We start from the raw sequence: 23056 nt of genomic DNA, 5'->3' as shown, positions 1-23056 counted from the left end.
TAACTACTGCTGGCCTAATCCTAATCCTACTCCTAACACTAAAACATGTCTTCACCTTAAAAACGTGATGAGGACTTGATTTTTGTCCCCGTAATATGACCGTGTAACCAGATTTAGGTCCCCACAACATAAGAAATACCAGCTACACACACACACGTGTTTGTGCTTCATTCATAGTGAGGACCCTCATAGACATAATGCATTCCCTGGCCCCTTAGCCTAACCTTAAAACCAGGTCTCCCAAAAAAGCCCCTTAGCAGATGTGAGGACCAGACAAAACCATTTTTGTCTGGTCCTCACAAAGCTACAAATACAAGAACACACGCACAGTAACAGGATACAGTTTCTCTCTCTCACTTTGTGTGTGTGTGTGTGTGTGTGTGTGTGACTTCTATACAGTGAAACTGGGACACAGCAGAAACAAACATGGCCACCGGGGGGAGGACACTCATTGAAAAGAAGTCAAAGACGGATCAGATATCTGTGTGTGTGTGAGACACCTGCAGAGTCTCAGCTCGTTCCTCAGAGCTTTGAGATGTTGTATTAGCTGTGAGTTTCAGAGATTAAAGGAACAGTCCAGGTTTTTTTTTAAAACGTCCTTGTATGAAGTGCTGATGGCGATGATAAAATCTTTGCTTTAAGTCTACTACATCTTACAATAATGTTTACGTCTTTATCTCCTCACTGTTAGGACAGACCAGACAGACTTTGGTGTGGGAGAGTGAGTGGTTGACAAACAGACATGCTCACACTAAAACGCCAGAGCTTACATCGGTTTCTAGTTAGTGATTCTGTTGTTTTCTCACGTCCCAGCTGGCAGACATGTTTTCACTGCTTCTAATAGTCATTCATGAGCTTCCCGGCGATAATAAAGATCCTTTGTTGGAACCAAAGTCTGGTTTCATGAGGAACTCGTGGGTGACATTGTAGTTTCGGGGCCTTTATGAGGTGGAACCGGGGCGTCACATCGGCGCTGCCCGTGTCCGCGAGGACAGGAGGTTTCCCCGCGGCTCAGAGAGTGGTTTCAAGGGTCACTGGAGAGTTTTCCATGACTCCTTAAGTGTACAAGTCCCTCTGGTTGTTAGATAGACTGGGATCCAGGTTCCAGGGGTTTTTGAATCGTTTCCAGGGTTCTTTGGAATGATGGAGGTCAAGAGGTTTGTCAAAAAGGAAAAATCTTAAACTGGAAAAATCACACACACACACACACACACACGTATTCAGGCACTTCAGAGCTGTCAGTATTGATCGCCTCAGAGAGAGAGAGAGACAGAACAGGAGGGCAGCCAAAAATCTGTGTGGATCCCTCACACACACACTCACACACACACACACGCACACTTAGATGAAACACAAACCTTCTGTTTTTTCGTTTCTCTGCGGTTCTGCCAACAATGTGCTCATTAAAGTGAAATAACATGTCGACATGTTCCTTCCTATGCAACACACACACACACACACACAGAGGCACGCACGCACACACACACACAGCTGGCCTTTATAAACTCACTACAAACGTCTGGAAGTCATTTCTGTCAAATGAGCTTTGGGAGACGAGGAGCGGCGGCGGCGGCGAGGAGGAGGAGGAGGATTCAGGAGCTGAGCGAGGAGGTTCAGAGGGGAGGCTCCCTGGGGGCGGGGGAGGAGGTGGAGGTGAGGGTGATGGAGGGGGTGGTGGTTTTGGTGGTGGAGGTGGGGGGCGGGGGGCAGGTCTCGTCAGAACAGAACATCGCCAAAGGGAGTGGTGATTGGTGAACCGCACCATTCGCGTCACATGACTTGTGCGCAAGACACAAACTGACTCGCCCGTCGAGAATTCCCGAGGTCGGCCTGTTCCGTCGCACGTGTGTTTCGCTCATGGGCCGAACATATTGAATCGGACGTAATCTTGCCGTTTGCCAGTTAAAAAATAAACAGGAAGTAAAATTAGCATCTACTTCTGACTTGATTTATAACATCAGTAAACATTTCCCCGTGGACTGTTGTGCCCTGTCCACACGGAACGAAACATTTCCGATCTTTTACTTTGTTGCTTTGGAGAAAGTTTATCAGTAAGTTAAAATGTGTTCTATTTGAAATGTTTTTTTCAGATTTACCTCAGCGACACAAACTGACCACACGAGGCAGCAGCAGACCAGCAGCTCCTGTGCCCTGGTGAGCTAAAATTGCTGATTTTCTCTATGGACTTTGGTGTGGTGGCATTGAAAAACTGGAATGACATTAAAATGCACTTTAATTCAATTTTATTTATTTTATTTTATTTTTTTTAAATTAATTTAATTTTTTATTTTTTTTATTTTATTTTACTGGTTCGCATCTCTTTGGTTTACAGCAGAACACTACCGTGTAAATAAGTTTTATCGAAAATGTACATTCCCTTTTCCGTCAGAATTGTGGCTCTTGTTAATTTGGTTTGGGATTTGTAAAAGCGTTTCATGTTTTGTCGAGAACAGCCTTGTCCATGGCTTTCTGTGGGAACTTTAACGCTTAAACATCATTACTTTTATGCCGAGCGCCCGCTGGTTGAAGCTGTGGAGGTTGGCGTGTAAATATATAAACGCGGCGAATCAGCTTCTTTGTGGCCGTAGCGCCTTCCCCTCCTCACTTGTCCCTGACCAAATATTTGCTCAGACTCCGATTTCACTGACTGTCAATCACACTCGCAGCTGCTCAGGCTTGCCGTGACCTCTGACCTTCCACATGTGTGTTTGTTGTTGCTTAAGAGACACTACCTGCAGCACTGACAGCTTCAATCAGCCGGCAGCCAATCAGGAGCAAGACTCCGCCCACCTGAATGTCAAGTGAAGTTCGCGGTGGATGGCCCGATCACAGACCGCTGACCCGACAGCGCCTCTCTCCTCCTCTGTCAGGTCTGCGGTGTGTCTCTCACACACTCGTCCCTCTCTCACCTCTGTCCTGATAACGCGCACACACTGAGGTCAGAGGTCAAAGTCAACAGTCTCCATGTTTGTTTCTCTCTCGTGATGAGATGGCGAGCGGTTTCCTCTGCCCAACTGCTGCTCACCGACCTCACAGGGAGTCCGGGGATGCTGAACCAAACTTACATCAGAACCAGGAACAGGTCCTGGGTCATGTGACTGAACAGAACTGTTTTCACTTTTTAGTTTTTAAAGGGTTAGCTTGGGGCTACCGGACAGCGCCCAGAGTGAGAGGCCACGTTTCAGACCCAAAACTGGAGTTTGTAAACCGCTTACTCTAGTATACCAAAGCCCATAGAGAAAATCTGTGTTTTTATTTTGCTGGGACACAGAGCTGCTGGTCACATGGTCGGTTTGTGTCACTGAGTGAAAACCGTATATCACAAAAATTGTCCATTTGAACTGTGCGCTGTGATGTAAAATCCCCAGTTTTTTCTATGGAATTTGGTTTTGGCATCCAGAGTGACACAAACTTCAGTTTCCTGTTGGAAAAGGCTGTCTAATGACGAGATAAGACAGTCAACATAAACTTAAAATACCCTAGAATTCAGCTGATGTAGATTTTATTAGGGTTGTCTTTTATAAAATAGCACAAGCAGCTCTGACCATGTGTTCGTACCTCATACAATCACACGACAGAAAAAAAAAAGACCCTATAACTATATCTTTAATAAGAGACAGAGCGAGAGGTTGAGCAGGAGTCAGAGGTAAAGTCCGCCTGCTGACGACATGGTTTCCAGATGTCACAGCGATTTATCGTGTCTTTGCTCGTGAGTTATGGTGGAAATAAAAAAATTGGACTCTTCACAATAATGTAACAACAGGCCGATGGTTCTCATTAGCTGGTTTCATGTCATGATTCAAACATGTCTGCTGTTGTTGTGCGCTGATGGAGACGCTGAGAATGTTGAGGTCAACTTCCTGTGCCGGAGCCTGAAAGATGGCGACAGAATAAAATGTTCCCAAAGACTTCAGTCAGCATTAATGAAGCTCAACGGGTTTTTATTAACTTTACGAGGCAGCTGGATTTCCCTGCTGCCTTGAGTGGGTCAGTTGTTTCTTGGAAAACGGCTAACGTGGCTTTGCTGAGAGAACAGCTAACTAAGCTTAGCTTACAGACTCAAGTGAGAAACGGTTAGCTTAGCTTAAAGACTGGATCCAGCAGGAGACCGCTAGCTTAAGCAATGGCTAAGCTTAAATGGTGTGTTCCAGTCTAACTTAGAATGTCAGAAACCCTGACATAGGATTCTAAGTTGCCAGTCACATTAATAGTAAAAACACTCTTCTCTTATTTACTGTTTTTTTTACATTAAGCCAGTCACACGTGTAGTACTGTTCAGTATTTATCCGTACACATGTTGCTATGTTGTTTGCCTCAGTAAAATACCATGTACAGCCTTGTTTTTTTTTGGGGGGGATTAGCTAACAATGGTTAGTCCAAGATTTGTTGCATCAAAATTTTTCCCAGCTGGAAAAACTCAGAGGTGAAATAAATCCGAGTTCCAAGGTTCCAGTGTAAATGGAACACAGCGAAAGACAGGAACTGAAAAGTTTGCTTAACTTAGGCCATATATACACAGAAATGGAACGTAACGGACATATTTTTCTTTGTTGTTTAGAAAAAGTTTGAATAAACACAGATGTGTTTTATGTCAAAAATTCACCTAGATTCACCTAGACTTGTTTTCATGAGGACAGCCTCTTAGTTTACCATACAGACTGAAACCTGTAGGAAACACTTAGCTTGGCAGAAAGACTGTAACCAGTGGGAAACTTTGTCAGTCTTAGATTTCAATAATTGGAAGCTAACTTAGCTTACCTTTAAGACTGTGAGACAGCGTGTGGGACATTGAGGACCAACTCATCAGTACTACAACTGCAGACAAGACAACTGGACTAAAGGTCATCTGACTAAAACGTCAGTATTAATGGAAACACGGCTTTTATCAGACATGTTGTGATTAAAGAGCCGCCGTTTTAAGCTTTTGTTTGCTTTGTCTCAGAGAAAACGAGCCTTTGCCAAGTCTGAATGAGCGTTTGGCTGCAGGACAGAAGAGCCTGAGCAGATAAAGTACAACTATTTCAAACTTCTAAACTGTTCTAGTGATCTTTAATGGGACACTGTTGGACATTCCTGCCATGAATGAGACAGATTCTCTTGTTATTGTGGAAAGAACAAATGAGGGTATGATTTCAGATGTGACCTTTGCTCCTGAGTTTTTTTTTACCCCCTCCTTGTGGTACACAATGAAAAAGACAGATTTTCTTTTTCTTTTTTCCTGAAATGTATGTTTAATATAAAAACAATGATCTGCTGCTGTTTAAAAACATGATCGTGTTCAAATGTCAGGTAAAAAAAGTGCTACAATACAAAACCATCAACAAACAATCTAACAGTTCCAGTATTTGTGGTGTGGTCATCAAACCTGAGTCTGCTCCCACACTCTGGGATCGGTCAACTGCTTCCTATCGGCCAATGACTCTGTTCTCAACATTGTCACTGATCACATTAAGCTCCTGTATTTCACTTCACTGTGTTTGATATTAACATTTTTGGTTAAATGTCACTTTAAAGTTTAAAAAAAAATAGTTTTAGATCCCTCAGTGTGGAAATCCAGGCTCAAGAGAGTACACTTGATTACTTACAACTTCACGATAAGTGGACTTAAGACCATGCTGGTCCTGTAGTGAGACGTAAATATTCTTCCTGAAAGCCTCCCAGCATTCTGGGCGGATTTCAGCACCTGAAGAATCACAGTAATTTGAATACAGAATATCTTTTTTTAAAAGAAATCCCATTCAGTTTGGGCAATGTTCTCAAAGATTCACAAAGATTCCCTTTAAAGTTTCACTGGTGATTCCTGTGGCAATCCCAGGTAATTCCTCCCTGATCACGAAGAGTGCGATACGCGGATGTTTCTTGAACATATTGACATGTCTCCACACAAGTTCCCTCAGGTTGTCCTTATGTTCCTCGGGTAGATATTGCCGTCATGATGGAGACTACCAACCAGCCACTTTGGAATTCCTCGGAATCAAAATGATTTGTGCACAGGGGTTCCATTCTCTGAAAATGTTTTTACATTTACATTTCCTCAAAATGTTCATATATATATATATATGTGTGTGTGTGTAAAATCCCCGAATATTCCTTGGAAATAAGAACTCGTACAAAAATCTCTTTCCCTATTAGTAGCTTGTCTCCATCCTCAGCAGCTTCGGCTCCTCCATGAGAAGGTTCTCTCCGTTTTATCTCAATCCTGCTGTGACTGTGTGATGGACAGGGCCAGGAACCAATCCCAGCTGTCCCTTAATGCAGTGGGAAGGGCTTAGTTACGTACAAGAAGGCTTTATGGAATCGGCATTAGGGAATTACTTCCTATGTCATGGCTGTGTTGGATGCCAATTGGCCAGGCAACTGTTAGCAGGAGGCCAGATTATAAAATGACCAAGTATGAGAAGCCTTGTGTTTCCTGAGCAGTGGAATGGCCGTAGTGGTTTGGCAAAGCGGGCAGGGCTACATACATCCTGAGTGCTGACCAGCCATGTTCTCGCTCCTTCAAAGAGTCAGTCAAATCTGTCCTTGGTTCTGATTGGCCAGAATAAGAGGGTGGGTGGAGTCAAACAATGATGCAAACAGAGCTGGATTAATTCTTTTAGTGTTCTTTGTGCTTTTTAAAACAGCTCAGGGCATTTCACTGGTCCAACCATCAGGAGGCATAGTCTTACTGGTCCTGAGGCTTTCTGATTGAAAAACAAAAGAATGGGCTGGCTCAGCATCCTGAGTGTTTTGTTGTTGGACAGTTTGCCAGGGCAGGGCTGTGGTTGGTCAGTAGAGAATGGTGGGTGGAGTCTTGTGTATCCTGAGCGTTTGAATGGAGGAAAGGATTTTCTTCTGGTGGCCGGCGAGGGTCACGCCCACTCTGAGCAGGTCTCTGTTGAAACAGAATGACAGTACGGAAAAAAGGTTAGGGCCATAAAACACAGCGTGCATGTGTTGAATATACGAAATGTATGTGCCGAGAACATACTCAGTGTTGAGCTGTGAGACGATGTCCAGGCTCGTGAAACCAGCCTGCAGGAAGCTCATCTCGTATCGCTCCATTTTTATGGCCCGAAGCCACTCAGAAACAGAACCACAGGCGGAGAGAGGAGGAGGGACACGCTGGTCCAACAGAGGCTGGGACGAACTGAGAGACAGAGACAGACAGAATGAATTTGACTGAAACAAAGAAGTGAAATGTTTTCACGCAAGCTAAGTTGACTGTTTCCCACTGTTTTTGGTTTTTAAGTTAAGCTAAGTCAGTGTTTCCCACTGGTTCTTGTCCCTAAACTATGCTAAATTAGCTGATTCTCACTGTTTCTGGACTTTAAGCTCAGCTAAGTTAGCTATTTCACATTTGTTTCTGCCTCTTAGCTAAGCTAAATTAGCTGGGTTTGTTTTTAATGTTTCCCGTTTGTAAGCTAAGTTAGCTTGAAAAGTTTAGCTGTCCAACCAGTTTGGGTTTTTAGGCTTAGCAGTTACCACTGGTTACAGTCTTAATGCAAAGCTGAGTTACATGTTTCCCACCAGTTCCAGTCTTTATGTGAAGCTAAGCTCGCAGATTACTACCAGCTTCAGTCTTAGATCTCAGCTAAGTTATGTTTGCTGTTTCCCACTGATTCCAGTCTTAAAGCAAAGCTAAAGCTCTCTGTTAGCTGCCAACAGAGGTTGGGATGAATTGAGAAGGAGACTTCAATCCAAGAATGTGACCTGCTCTGCACCTGCTCAAGTAAACAAATCTGTCTGTGTAAACAGCTGTCAATCACACAGTTGGCTGCTCCACAAGCCCGGCCCCTCGCCTGTGTCTCTCTGACCTTTGACCCCTGAAACCACCAGCTGGTGCATGAATGACATTCCACAACTGCCAGTCAAGTCAACCCCCCCACCCCCACCGCATCTTGCTCCCTGTTCGCATGATGAGGAGTGACAGTGAGACTCACCTCGGGCCCTCCGGGTGCGTCACCTTCAAGGAGGCGGGGTTACGAATGAGCCTGTCAAGTGACGCAACCACATCACAGAACCTCGGTCGGTTGGCTCGTTCTTTCTGCCAGCAGTCCAGCATAAGTGCGTGCAGGGAGGTGGGGCACTCTGGTGGCGGGGGCAGCCGGTAGTCCTGCTCGATGGCGTTGATCACCTGAGACAGGACAGTTTAGAAGAAGTCCATCAGCTATTTTTGTTTTTATTTTGTTGTTTACAGAAGTGGAACATTACACCACCAGGTGTAATGGTGGTGTAATGGTTTACTGTTTGTTTGTTTTTTTTCTTACGTCCTGGTTGCTCATGTCCCAGTATGGTCGCTCTCCATACGACATCACTTCCCACATTACAATGCCATAACTCCACGCATCACTGGCTGACGTGAACTTCCTGTAATCAGTTAACAATTCACCAATGAATGACTGTAACAAGACAAAGCCTTGAACACAACCTGGAGGAGTGACGCTTACCTGTAGGCAATGGCTTCAGGAGCTGTCCATCGAATAGGAATTTTTCCTCCCTGAGAAACAACACAGAGTCAGTGACCATTCATTTCAAAATAAAAGCAGAACACATGTTAAATGTTCTCACATAGAAGGTGACAGAAATCTAAAATGACTGACATCATAATGTAATTGTTCCCTATTCCCTCTTACCAACTAAAAAAGTCCAGTCAATAATATATAATATATAATATATAATATATATATATCAAAGTATACTTTTAACATCCTATTACTAATTTTTTTAAAGGGCCAAGAGCGGATCCCTGAGGGACTCCACATGCCAAATGAAGTCACAACATTCAAAGGGGAAAAAAAACAATATATAAACCGAACAAGATGCTAATTTTCTTAGCAATGTCAGTGGCATCACAGGCATGGATCTATGACTCTGTGGATCCAGTGAATCTGACTTACCAGGGAGCTGGTGTACGTCGGGTCAGACGAGTTTTCCGTCAGAAAGCGGCTGAGCCCAAAATCTGACACCTGGAAACAAAGACCGTTGAGAATGAGGATTTCTCTTGACAGACCGGTGATGGTGATCAAGGAGACAGGTAAGGAGACCATCTCACCTTACAGACCAGGTTGGAGTTGACCAGGATGTTACGAGCTGCCAGGTCTCTGTGGACGAAGCTCATATCCGACAGATACTTCATCCCTGCTGCAATCCCGCGCAACATCCCCACCAACTGGATGGCCGTGAACTGTCCATCATTCATCTGCAGAGAGAGACAGAGTTAAACACTGTTGACAATGAAGTCCATGAGGACACTGCGCTGAGAGCGCATGTCTCTGCTTGTCTTACCCTCAAGAAGCTGTCGAGGGCTCCATTCTCCATGAACTCTGTGAGGATCATGACGGGACAGGAAGTGGTAATGACGCCTTCCAGGTGGATGATGTTGGGGTGCTGGAACTGACCCATTATAGATGCCTCAGACAGGAAGTCCCGCCTCTGCTTCTCAGTGTAGCCACCCTTCAGTGTCTTGATTGCTACGTAGTTCTCCTTCCTGCCCGGGATCCTCAGACGACCACGACACACCTCACCAAACTCCCCTGGACAGTTTCAACAGAAGGTTACGGTCAGTAAAATACAAAATAAAATGAAAAAATATACTCCTGTGTAGACAAACTGTTTGTTAAACTACAAAAAAGCATTGTTAACTCTATAAAACCTTTCTAACTTTACAAAAAATGTACTGCTAATGTTAAAAAAGCATACCAAAGTTACAAAAGACACCTAACTGATTTTACAAAAATTATGCTAGAAAAACTCATGTCAATTCAAATGCATTGCTAACATTACAAAAAATATACTAATGTTAGCAATGTTACATTGCTGACATTCGAAATGCTAGAAAAATGTATGCCCCAAAAATCGCATTACTATCATTGCAAAAATGTATGATACAAAAATGTAATTGCTAACATTCAAAAAACATATAAATGCCACAAAAACGATTTGCTAACATTGCAAAAATGGATGCTAAAAAAATCGCTTTGCTGACATTCAAAAACCATGAAAATGCTCGAGAAAAAAATCACATTGCTAACATAACAAAAACCATACTAATGCTACTTAAATTACAAATGTTGATGACTAATTACAGAAAAGCCTCACAAATGTTGCTAACGTTACAAAAACACGTCACCATGGGCCGAGGATGGAGCCCTGAGGGACTCAAACTAGGGTTTGAGCGTCTGATGAGATCACACATAATTGACCGTGGCCAATCAGAGCGGAGCTGAACCACAAAAACACCAAAGCCAGTCCAAAGTTTGGATAGGTGTCACATTACTTTAAGGCTCATTAGGACATACCGACACGTCAACACCTCACACACATATATGACAAGTGTGTGTGTGTGTGTGTGTGTGTGTGTCAGCCGGCGGTGAAAACCTTACACCTTTGTTTCCGCGGTAACAGCTATCCAGTTACATTTCACTAATGTCTTCACAAGACATGACTACTGTTACAGTGGCTACACACACACACACACACACACACTTGTGTTTACTTTTAATAAAGCAGGAGTGTGTGATGAGTGTGAACAGGCTCCTCTTGACAGTAAAAGAAAGATCACTTCAGGCTATGTGCTTCTCTCTTGCTCTCGTTTCTCGGGCGCACTGTGCTGCGCTTACCTGCGCCGATCACTTCTTCTATCTTCACGAAGGACGCCTCGATCTCTTTGGCGAACTCCCTCACGGCCTCGTTAGGGTCCTCGTAGGTGAACGGGTCGATGTACACCTTCATCGCTGCGACAGTGGCGACACCAGTCGTTAAGTGACATTTTAGTTTTTTTTTGGTCACATGAGACAACACAGAAAACACTGAGGGGAAGAGAGAGGACTCACTCTGTCCCATTGGGAAGTGTCCACTTTTATCACTGATGTCTGAGCGTGTCCTCCTCCTGCTGAGAGAGAGAGAGAGAGTTTTTTAGCAGCCGCAGGATTCCTCATTTCCCAAGAGACACACACACACATCCATTCTTTTTCACTCTCTCTACAAGGAATGTTATTATCTCTCTCTATCGCTCCATCTCTCTCACAGTGTTGGGTTTCTACATCTTAATATAGTCGACATGTCCCACCCTGTGTGTGTGTGTGTGTGTGTTTGAACCTGAGGTCAACGTTCCATTGTTCTGTTGAGGCAGGCAGGGAGGGAGCATCCTGAACACACACACACACACACACACACACAATCCATCCAACTCTCTTTATTTTTTCCCTCTTTCTCTCTTACCGGTAACAGTACACAGCGACGATCGCCGCGGCGATGAGCAGCAGTATCCCCATGGAGACCAGAACAGCCATCACCACCAGCTGAGAGTTCCTCGCACCTACAAACAGATCAATCATCAAAAAAAAAGCCAGGAATCGAACCCTCCAGTTGAAAGACACGTTAAGTCAACGTGTACATGTCGTTTAAATGGCTTGAGATGTCCAAATGTCCGTTATGGACAACTTCATAGCAAGAGCTGCTAATGTTGCTAAAGCAATTGTCGCTATTCCACCATACAGCTCTAGCACGGCTCGGCTAAGTTTTATTTACTTCTCCATTAGGGATAGTACTTTGTACTTTGTACTCTGGTGCTTTTTTTTTAGTACCTGCTCTGGCGAGGTTCCAAGCAAGCTGAGCTAGCACTTTAATAAAATCACATTTTTAGCAAATATTCAGTGTTTCAGCTCAGACCACCACCAAGAACTGATCTGGGACCAGAATGTACTGTAACATCAACATTTCGTACCGTCAGGCTGCGTGCTGAAGCTGTTCGCGCCGCTGAACGATCCGTACCCGGCCTGCGAGCGAGCGCGGACCTGCACCTGGTACTGCGTCGCCCGATGTAGCCCCGTCAGCACCACCGAAGAAGACCTGCTGGACACGTACTGCCACTGACCCGCCTCCTCGCCGTCCTGTTAAAGACATCAGCAGTGATATCATGGCTCATTAAATTAGCCATTTATGTGTGTGTGTGTGTGTGTGTGTGCATGTGTACCTACCTTGGGGCTATAGCGGACTTGGTAGTCCAGGATGTGGTACTGGTTTTGCAGAACCGGAGCATCCCACTCCAAAGTCAGACTTGTCTCGGACGACGCTGTCCTCTTCAGACCGGACACCGGGGCGGGAACTGTTCACACAAATCAGCCAATCAGCAATCCCATTCTGTACATATGAAAGGCATTCTGGGTAATGAAGTGTCTGTGTACCGTCTCTGTTGGTGGTGACGTTGACTTTGTCCGAGGCCGGCTCTGATTGGCTGAGAGCAGAGACGCCATTCAGGGATTGGATAATGAAAGTGTACTGCGTGTATTGGTGGAGACCCCAGACGACGACTCGACGCTGGGTCAGACTGCGCTGCGCCGGACGGTACAAGACGCTGTCATCACATGGCGAACAAGAACCGGCCAATCCCTGAAGAGGAGACAGCAGGCATAGGATGCGTTTGAGTCAAAATGGACTAACTAGTAGCAGACTACTTCCAACCCTAACTGACCCTTTTCTACCTGGTCTACCTGATCTTGTTGACTTGTTCTACATGATCTTCTTCTGCCTAGTCTATCTGGTATTGGTCTACATGATCTGACTGCTTTACTTAGTCTTGATTTACCTGGTCTACCTTGTCTTGGTCTTCCAGATCTACCTGGTTTATGTGGTTTTGTTCTACCTAGAAAATCATGTCTACCTAGTCTCATTGTACCTGGTATACCTGGTCTTGCTCCTTCCAGAACTACCTGGTCTTGATCTACCTATCATCAGTAGTGTACCTTGCTAGCAGTCCCACAGCTGGAGCACAGGACTCTGTAGGTCAAGTCTCCTCTTCCTCCTCGGTCCAGTGGCTCGCTCCACTCCAGAGTAACTGTGGTGTCATTGACCTGACTCACGATGGAGCGGGGAGCTGAGGGCGGTCCTGGGTTCAGGGTGAGAGGTCAGAGGTCATTAATATTTGAATACAACAGCACAGGTCCTTCAGAATGTTGACAGGCAGACAAGTGTCACTCCGACACCACGTTCCCACAGTTTTGGAATTCCTTTTATTTTAGACTCTGCCCCCTAGTGCTCAACACCTGCCTTTCTGAACGCATGGCCGTGACACCTCTACCACGTGATTTTGTGAAGTGTATTTAGATAAAAATTTAACTGAATAGCCTATTAGCTACGTAGCTAGCTAGATATTATAGTAGCTCACCATGTCTGTCAAAAAAGTCGAATACGTCTTTTTCGCAAAAACTAGCAGGTGAACATCGGTTCATGATTAGGTCTACCTGGTAAACCTTGTCTACCTGTCAGAGCTGAAAAGCAGACAAACTCGGGAGTGAATGCTGGAGACGAAAAAGACAGGTTTCATTACAAACATGTTTAAGGGGACTTTTACTTTGAAAAAAAAAAAACCCAAAGGAGAATGAAAGATAGCGGTTTCATTTGTATTCATTTGTACGTCATCAGTGTGTCTTTCTGTCCTGTCACTGATGGACGACCTCAGAGATAAGAGGTTTGCACACACACACACTTAGAGGTAATGAGCCTCCTAATTCAGACTAATTGCTGTTGCCTCGGGCAAAGCAGGATTTAAAGGGGCGTGTGAATAGAATAGAATAAAACAGGTTTGTGAGTGGGTGTGTCTGAATCTTAAAAGGGATTTTTTTTTTTTGGAGTGTGGCTGTATGAGGTTTACCAGCAACCAGCATGAGACCATATGTGTCAAACACAAACATAGTTAGGTTGGACTTACGGGTGCAGGCGGCATGTGGTGGGTCGGAGTCAGCTCGGTAGTAACCAGAGTAACAGGGGCAGTAGGCAGAGCCTGGAATCTTTGTACTGCTGTACGTTGGACATGGCCGACACCCACTGGGTCCTGGTCCCGCCTTAAAATGATCCGAAGGACAGGCTGGAGAGAAAGGAATGCGTTAGCATTGGCATCTAAAAGGTGTATATTTACCATCGACTGTATGCAAATTTTAGATGTCATCTTCTGGTTTGCTGGTTGAGGGCCATCAGGAAGTAAAAAATATAGGGGCGACATAGCTGGTTCCTAAAACAATTCAGTTCGCGGGACAACATCAATAAACATTTTCCTCAGGCGTTAATATTCTCAATCACTAGTTCTTCTTCAATGCGACATGAAGTCAATTTTAGAAATGATGTTCCCATTTAAAGGAACATAGACTATAACCAGTGTGATTGACACGTGCTAAATATACTAATGTTACATAACTTACATTGCTGACATTCAAAAACCATGAAAATGCTACAAAATGCATTGCTAACATTACAAAACACAAAATTGCATTACTATCATTGCAAAAATGGATGCTACAAAAATCGCATTACTATCATTGCAAAAATGGATGCTAAAAAAATCGCTTTGCTAACATTCAAAAACCATGAAAACTCTTGAGAAAAAAATGTTGCTAACGTTACAAAAACACGTCACCACGGGCCGAGGATGGAGCCCTGAGGGACTCAAACAAGGGTATTGTCCAAATGGTATTGTCCAACCTCAACCTGTTCCCGGTCGAATTGCGAAAATGGATGCTCCAAAATAGGACTTCAGATTTTAATAAATAATGTCACAACTGCTAGCCATGTGATTTTAAAGGACACTTCTGTTCTTCAAATCTCATGATCACATAAAAATGCGGACAAATCTGCTTCTGCGTCTAGTGCCCATGTGTTTGGATGCCTCAGAGGGTGTTGACAGATTTATGATTTCGGTAGGAACCAAAGAGGAGGGACAAGGCTGATGGACGGACACATGAGACTTGTTGAGCTTTGTTTTCTGAACAATGATGTGATGGCGTCCGGATGAGGAAGATCACAGGGAGAGAGAGAGAGAGAGGGACGAGACAATCAGAGACAGGAAGTGACCTTGGCTTCGACAGGATGTGGAAAGTGCTGCCATGATGTCATCATGCCAACCCCTGCCAAGCCCACACTCACACACACACAGAGCACTGTCCCGCGGAGCTTAAGCAGCACGAGTTAACCTTTAACCTTTTCACTCAGCCAGGCAATTACTCCACCCCCCACCCCCACTGCAGAAGCAGGGGCGACCCCCGACCAGAGCCACCACTGCAGCACATCCTGGCTGCAGTCAGGTGACCTCTGACCTCACAGAGAATAACAGGAAGCTTCGACAACCAAACCGTCTGTCGCCTCTCTGCTTTTATCCCCCCCTTTGCCAGAAACACGCGGGGCCACATTCCAGTTAGATTAGTGTTTAATTTGAGGCCGAGTTCTACTGTTGATCCCCCCGTCTGAGCACGATGAAGCTCGGCGAGGTCACATGACAAAGACACAACACAAGTGTTCTCACGTTTGCGCGCACTCGGCCGACACATGGACGTGGAAGCGCAACAAGAACTGAAACGTGATGATGAAAGATACAAGTCTCAGACGGAAGACTATGTAACTTGAGACAAAAATCGAATTAAAGTGTTAGTGCGAGTAAAACCAGACATTAAGGACACATGTAAACACATTAGTCTAACTCCAATTGTACTGAATTCAAATTTAGCATGTCTAACTGGACTCTTGAGTGCTCCAAAAGCTCCTGCCCCCAAACTTTGACCCCGAAATAGTAGAATAAGCAGGTACACAGACGACAACTGCAAGAAAAAACGTGGAGGAAATCCAGACTGGAAAATCTAGACCTGAGGAGACTCAGATTTATGTCTAACTCTGATTCCTTGGGTCACGATTCAAAATGAATTTTTGATTCATCTCAAAACGATCTCAAAAAGATTTCCTGCAGTTTCTCTAAAATTAAAACTGCTCCATATTAACTGTTTCTTCTATTGTGGCCAAATTGTGGAGTTCATTGTTGGTGGATTTCCATGTTCTTGTGGGGCCGTAGTCCTACTAAGGCAATCAGATAACTTGACGAGTCCGACTATATGTGCAGAGGAGAAAAACGATTAATTTGCCGTGTGCGTCTGACTCCGCCTCCGTAGGTGATGCTGTATCGCTCTATAGGATAGTGAATCAGTGGTTCTGTCTCTTCGTCAGTCCAAAAGTGGGTCTCAACAATAGAACTGCAGTCTATTCGTCGTTTCCTACTTCCGGGTCTAAGATTAAGCATATACATGCAGTAATAATCGGACTATGAATTATCCAGATATGTTAGTCCGACTAAGACTAGCCCGATTTTAGTCGGACTGACGTGTTTGCATGACATTAAGAAAACCAAACCAAACTATTGTCTTTGTCAGACTAAAATCGGACTTTTAACACACACTTAAACACACTGTATGTTGAAATACCCTGTAAATGCCTCCACCTCTTCCCAAAAGCGTGTCAAGACCTGGACATGTACATGAAATGTGTGTGTAATTTGTTTCTCCAGCAGCTGGACTCTTCTGAGGGGTGAAATTTCCCACATATTTTAGGTGTAATAAATTGTCTCATGCTCACTTTTCCAAACATATTTCCTCAGTTATTTAGTTTGTGGCCCTTTAAAATTGCCTTTTAGGGAGCCTTGGTTGATTGCTGTTGTTGTTTTCTCGTTTCAGAGCTGCTAGCTTCAGGGTCCACTCTGATGCTTCTGTTTTGCAAGCCTAGGAAGGTTCTATATCTTGAAAAAAAGGCAATGCAAACACACACAAAACCTGGGTGTAACCTGAAAAATGTATACTATGGCTCACTTGTAATGATAAAACTGAAGCCTTTATTTCCCACTATGCTTGATTTTTGGGAGATTTTTGAAAGGTTTTAATCGACAAGAATCACCATTTTTACGTGAATCCAATTTTTTTTTTGTATACTGTCAACTCAGCTTCAAGGAAACAATAGCGATGAAGATGGTACCAACCAAGATGTCACCCATATTTACTGCTGGTCTATTCACACGGGATTAGTATTACCTGTGGTCATTTTTCCACATCGTTTTACCACAAAAGTCGTCGTAATCTTAACTGACGCGGGACTTTCGGACGGGACTAAAATCACTGAGAAGCTCTGGTAATAATTACTTTATCTTCACCTCCTCATGTAAAACTAAACCTGTACAGTTACAGAGACCATTAACTCAGAAGTAGAAGTTGGGGGCATGGCCCCCTGGTGGACATCTCTGAAGATATCCTCACTTCCTGTTTATAGTATGTCTACGTATTCTCATTCATCCACGTCTCCATTATCCAAAACACATTGAGGCGGCAGAAACTGGACTTGGACGTTCTTCTTGAAGACACGGCGAATGTCTTCAAGAAGAACTTCCCGTCCAGTCGGTACCAGCGTAACGTGTTTTGTACGACTTTTTGTAAAAAAAAAAAAAAGCTACCAAACAAGCTGAAAGTGGCGCGTATCGCACACTAAATTCAATAAATCAATTTCCTGCGAGTGTTTGTACGTTTACTGGGACAGTAGTTCAATTGAGTGGCAATTTAATAGAAACGCATTTAACGTATTTATTTATATTTTTTCTAGAAAACAGAAAGTTTCTCTCTCTCTCTGTGTAACACCACTATGTCGTTCGCCCCTTCTTCCCTCACGCTGTCGACACATGTCTCTCTCTCTGTCTGCGTCTAATCATCTCCAGCCTCTGTGTAAACCACTGCCCTCTGTTTACACTGTGTGTGTGTGTGTGTGTGTGCGTGTGTGCGCCTGAGGAATTTTAAGTGCCGCTAATGAAAACACACACTTCACCTCTCACACTGAAGATGCTTTTATTTTGTTAACCAAGTGACCGTTCCCGTCAACATCTCGTCTGAAAAAAAAGAAAATTCTCTCACCTCGACATCGCACGTCGGACTCCACCGCCTCGTACCCGGGGCGACAGGCGCAGCTGGATGTCGCCTGCCCCACCCACTGCCCGTCCTCGCCGCAAAGCATGCTGGGAGGCTGTGAGTGCTCTCCAGGCGGCGTCACAGCGTTCTCCACACACACACCCTGAGCCTGCAGCACAAAAACACATCTCTTTTAGATGTTTTTCAAAATATCTAAATGAAACAATTAAAACTATTTTATGACAAAGCTTTTATTTTGTAAGCTGAACAATGATCTTATACTTCGTAATTTTATTAATGAAACCTTTAATTAAATAATTAGATCTTTTATTTTGTAGATTAAATTATTGGGCTTTTATTTTGTCAACTTAATGATTAAGCTTTTATTTTGTCAACTTAATGATTAAGCTTTTATTTTGTAAACTTAATGATGAATCTTTCATCTTGTGAACTTTACAATAAGGACTTAAACGTATTAACTGACTGAGCCTTTATTTTGTAAACCTATAAAGCTTGGTTTTTTTTTGTAAAATAACAGCCACTCCGACTTTTCAACATAAATCACCGTGGTTTCGACGAGGTTACCTGTTCAACCAGAGAGTGGGGGATGGTTTCTGGGAAGGAGGCGAAGGCACGGCGGAGGGACGAGCACTTCCTGTAGAAAACGCGCACGGACAACAGCGCCATGCAGGTTCCCTGGCTTTGGAAGGCTAGGTAGAGCCCCGCCCCCCGCAGCGGTCCCAGGCGCACCAGTTTGATGTTGGAGCGCCGATCGCCACCGGGCCGCAGCAGGTGGTCGGCTGCGACCGTGGCGACTTTAGTGTAAGGGTTCTCCATCCAGGCGGGGTGAGTGGGCGTGGCCTCGTCCTTGTCAGACTGGTAGTAATAAAGATTGAAGGTCTCTTTGCAGTGACGCTGGTTCAGGCCAGAACATTCCATCATGGTGAACCTGCGGGGGACACAGTCACAGTTCACAAACAACCGACCGTGAGCCATTTGTAATCTGTAATGCGTTAATCTGAATCAAACCAACCTACCTGATCTCCACATAGAGGGTGGTCGCCGCCCGCCGTGGGATCCAGCGTGTCCTTAGCCAATTGGAGGACGGACTTTTGGGCGTGCAGATTTGATAGGTGCGTACCATGTTCAACTCTTCATCCAATCCGCTCATCTCCTCCCACTGCAGAAAGGTCATTTATTAGCATGCTACATGCTAGCTAAAAGCTAACTGTGTGTGTATGTGTGTGTGTACCTCAGGGTTGTCCGCAGGATGGTTCGTCCACCGGAGGTCCGTTGTTTCCGACTTGGTGTTCATCAACACCTCTGAGAGACAGACAGGTAGAGTCAGTGAGACAGGTACGCAGACAAAACATCAAGCTAACAACGTTAAGCATTTTAATGACTTGATAAACGTGAAGGTGGGCGTTTATTGTGAGCTAGGCTAAAAGCTAACATCCTGTGTTTACTGGTTTCTACAAATTCCTACGATAAGTGTGTCAAATTTAAGGGTTCATGTTCCTGATGTTCGTGTTTAATCTTGAAGTTAAATTCCATGTTCCTGAATTTAATCCTGAAATAAAAAAAAATACATGCTTTAGGATGTAATCCTGGAGTTAAAAGTCCATGTTCCCAGGCGTAATCCTGATGATAAAAATCCATGTTTCAAAGTGTAATCCTGGAGTTAAAAGTCGATGATCCAGGGTTTAGTCCTTGAGTTAAAAATCCATGTTCCTGGGTTTAATCATGATGCTAAAAATCCAGGACTTTGGGTTTAATACTGATGTTAAAAGTCCATGTTCATGGGTTGAATCTTGATGTTAAAAGTCCATGTTCCCAGATTTAATCCTGGAGGTAAAAATCCATGTTCCCAGCTTTAATCCTGGAGTTAAAAATCCATGTTGTCAGATTCAATCCTGACGTTAAAAGTCCATGTTCCAGGGTTTCATCCTGAAGTTAAAAATCCATGTTTTCAAGCTTAATCCTGATGGTAAAAATCCATGTTCAGGCTTTCATCCTGGATTTAAAAGTCGGGTTTAATCCTTAAATTATGAAAAGACGTTCCTGGGTTTCAACGTGAAGCATTGTGATGTCACTTCCTGTGTATGGCTGTCTTATATGTGAGGATGAGTGTTGCATCATGGGTAGTGTTTAGCTGCTGTGTTGCTAAGCTAGTGGTTTCATGGTGAGCGTGTATCAGTGAGTCTTGGTCAGTCATTCCTGAGCTGCAGCAGAGCAGAACCACTACACTGTAATTACACACACACACACACACACACACACACATGCACACGCACACACACGGTGTGCATGTGCTATCATGTTCTGTCCTGCAGGATCCTCACAGGTTCAGGTGTCTGATCTCCTCTCAGCGCCCTGAACGCACCTCACTGATCTCAGCCCCGCGCCGCCACCGCGGGCCGTGATGTCATGGTGATGTAATGTCATGTGATCAGGGGTGGTTTGATGTTAGAAAATGTTGTGCAGGTAATTAAAAACTTTGACCCACACACACACACACCGTGACCTTATGACATCATCATCGTGACCCCAAGTGGCAGACTTCCTGTCCGTCACTCAGATGTCTGTTAACTCCACACACACACACACAAGTGTCTTGTATAAACATCCCACCAGCGTTGTCATGGTAATTTTCGTGTCCTCGTTCTGCACTCTTATCACAAGATACACTGTTTATAGTGTGTGTGTGTATGTGTGTGTTTGTGTATGTTTGGCTTTGTGAGGACCAATAATCATAAAACCACACAGAGTGGGGACAACTTCAAAGGGCTTTTTGGGGGGGTTAAGACCTGGTTTAAGGGTTAGGGTAAGGGTTAAGGTTCAGCACTTGGTTGTGATAGTTAAGGTAAGTGTATGGGAATATGGAAAGCATAATGTTTATGTTGTGAATGAAGCACAGACGTGTGCGTGTGTGTGTGTGTGTGTTTATCTCTTTTTAGATCAATGATTTTCAACTGTAATGACGCCTCTATCTGTTAGCATCATATGCTAACATCCTTGTTGCAGCGGAGACGTCGGTGGCTCTTAAATTCAAATTTGCACAGTTTTCTGTTTTACCAGTCTTGTATAAAGTACCTTAAGGGGATAATTGAGTAAAGAAAATGACTTTCTTAGAAGTTGAAGTCACTTTTTATATAAAAGTCTTAAAGTATAATGACACTAACTGTACTTAAGTATCAAAAGTAATATTCTGATATAAAATGTGCTTTTGTTTTTTAGAAGTAAAAGTCAAACTGGAAGGTTGTGGGTTAAATTCCTGGCTCTGCTCATCTATATACGTGTCCTTGAGCGAGACACTTAACCCCATGTGGCGGCGTGTGAACGGTTATGAAAGATGTGTGAATGGGTGAAAACTGTAGTGTCAAGCAGCTCATCTATATAAATACAGACCATAATCCCAACTCTTCTTCTTCTTCTTCTGATTTTATTTGGTAGTAACAAGTAAAAAAAAGTAGTACAGAATATCTAGGTTAAACTAAACTGGAGACTGAAACCATGCACAAACTTAATCATGAAAATAAACCCAAAAAGTTAAGATTTAACTAAACTGAAGAAGTCCAGATTCACCAAAACTAACTAAACTAGACTAAACTGAAAAGCTACACCAAACATCAAATTAACTCCAATTCAACTAAAGCCAATTTTATAGATCTTAGATCTTAATCTAATCAACACCAAAATCATTAGATGAACTAAACTAAACCAGACCAGTTTTTTAAAAAGTTTGAAAAAAAAAGAAAAGAAAATCTTAATAAACATCAGATTAACTACAATTTTAAATTAAATTTAAAATCAGTTTAACATAAGAATTTGACCAAACTTCAAATAAACCTAATTTGTACTAAACTGTAGATTAATTAAATTTGAATGCAACTCTAACCCGGCATAATTAAACCAAATTTTGGATTATTTAAAGTTATCTTTAAACTTAATCTAAACTTACACTAATGTAGACTTAAAGAAAACTTTAGATTAAATTTAAACACACTTGACATGAATAAAACTAACTAAATCTGAGATTATTTCAAATGAACCCTGAAACTAAACTGAAATTTAAATAAACCAAACTGCAGATGAATTACTTCAATCTTAATGTCAGGTTTAAACTAAACTCCAGGTTAATTAAAACCTTTAGGTTTGAGGCCAAACTTGATCTTACTCCTCAGAGCTGCAGGATCAATATGTAAACTAACTATTAACGATTAACTAAGTGATAATGTTGACTAATGTCACTGAATTGTCTTTGTTTTCTGATCACATCAATCGAATCGACAGTGTAATCGGTGACTGTTTAACAATCAATAATCATATCGATCGGCAGTGACGGCCTCTTACCTTCCTCAGCTCTGCAGCAGCTCAGCAGCAGCAGCATCAGCGGGAGGAGGATCAGCCTCAGCCCGCAGGGCGAGGAGGCCCGTCCCGGGGACAGACGACCCTCCATCCCGGCCCGTCCGACCCAATCCAGACCCAGGTCTGTCCTCTCCGCTCCTTGGAGCAATCCGAGCAGATCACACCGATCGATCCCCGACCACTGAGCGTCAGCTGGGCTCGCTCTCGCTCGGCTGCGCGCGCCTCATTGGAGCTCAAAAAAGTTCGAAAGGGAACTTTTTTTCCCCCTCAGGAGTGGATCCGCGGACGGATACGGGTCCAGAGCAGAGGAGTTCTGCTGAGAAACCAGCGCGAAGCAGCGGGGCGCGGCTGCCTTCTACACCGGGACACGAGCTCCCAGAGGCGGCCTGACGCGCGGAGAGGGGTCGGTGCGTGGACTGCGGGACGGAGCAGGGTATGGAGGGATTCTAAATGCGGGTGTCGGTGTGGTGTGGTCAGCCCCCGATTCTGGTCCTGGTCCCGGTCCTCTCAGCCTCCTTCCGTCCGTCCACTATTATCCACTTTTGTCCAAAAAGGAAAAGTTTGGGACAAAAGCTGTGGACACAAGTTCGTGTCTCCACCTCTGAAGAGACACATAGACCACGCCCCCTCTTGCGACTCACCCGCTCTGATAGGCTGAGCCGCGTGTCAGTCATCACGGGGGGGGGCGGGGCTCGCGTGTCTGTTATTAAAACCACAAGACGAAACTATGCGAATGACGTTAAAGATGTTTTTATTTATTGGCTCATTGTTTTATTTTGTTATTTATCTGCAAACAAATGCAGTTTTATTGAGAAAAAAATACTTTATTTTATTTCTTTGTTGTTATTTGTGTTTTGTTAAATGTAACAGGATGAAAATATTACTTATTTATCTTCAGGCAAATAGTTTATTGACCTTTTCTGACACATATTGCATTACATTATGTGTGTGAGAGAGACTTTTTATGAATGTGTGTGGACATTCACCTGTGGCAGGTGTGATTTACC

At 43.8% G+C, this 23056-nt stretch overlaps 1 protein-coding gene across 1 annotated transcript; it reads right to left on the bottom strand.

Annotated features, from left to right (window-relative positions):
- Positions 1-5117: 5117 nt before the first annotated feature.
- Positions 5118-22662, bottom strand: LOC122766797 (ephrin type-B receptor 4b-like). The gene is made up of 21 exons (XM_044021965.1): positions 22035-22662; positions 18934-19004; positions 18719-18861; positions 18267-18630; positions 17688-17850; positions 13691-13846; positions 12726-12868; positions 12168-12372; positions 11961-12088; positions 11708-11873; positions 11203-11299; positions 10815-10873; positions 10602-10715; positions 9268-9515; positions 9035-9181; positions 8880-8948; positions 8430-8479; positions 8250-8349; positions 7923-8116; positions 6971-7129; positions 5118-6874 (listed from the first exon to the last, which is right to left on the bottom strand). Exons 1-21 carry the CDS (start codon positions 22138-22140, stop codon positions 6769-6771), a joined length of 2988 nt encoding a protein of 995 aa, XP_043877900.1. The 5' UTR covers positions 22141-22662; the 3' UTR covers positions 5118-6768.
- Positions 22663-23056: the final 394 nt, after the last annotated feature.

Source organism: Solea senegalensis, linkage group LG3 (assembly GCF_019176455.1).
Source record: "Solea senegalensis isolate Sse05_10M linkage group LG3, IFAPA_SoseM_1, whole genome shotgun sequence".
Lineage (NCBI taxonomy): Eukaryota > Metazoa > Chordata > Actinopteri > Pleuronectiformes > Soleidae > Solea > Solea senegalensis.
Note: the sequence above shows the minus strand (reverse complement) of the source record. Positions and strands in the feature narration are given on the sequence as shown.

Coding starts and splice junctions, on each gene's coding strand:
- LOC122766797 (XM_044021965.1), bottom strand. CDS start 22,140: ATGGAGGGTCGTCTGTCCCCGGGACGGGCCTCCTCGCCCTGCGGGCTG. Junction 17,851..18,266: donor CCCACTCTCTGGTTGAACAG/GTAACCTCGTCG, acceptor TTTGTGCTGCAG/GCTCAGGGTGTGTGTGTGGA. Junction 8,117..8,249: donor GGGACATGAGCAACCAGGAC/GTAAGAAAAAAA, acceptor GTCCTGTCTCAG/GTGATCAACGCCATCGAGCA.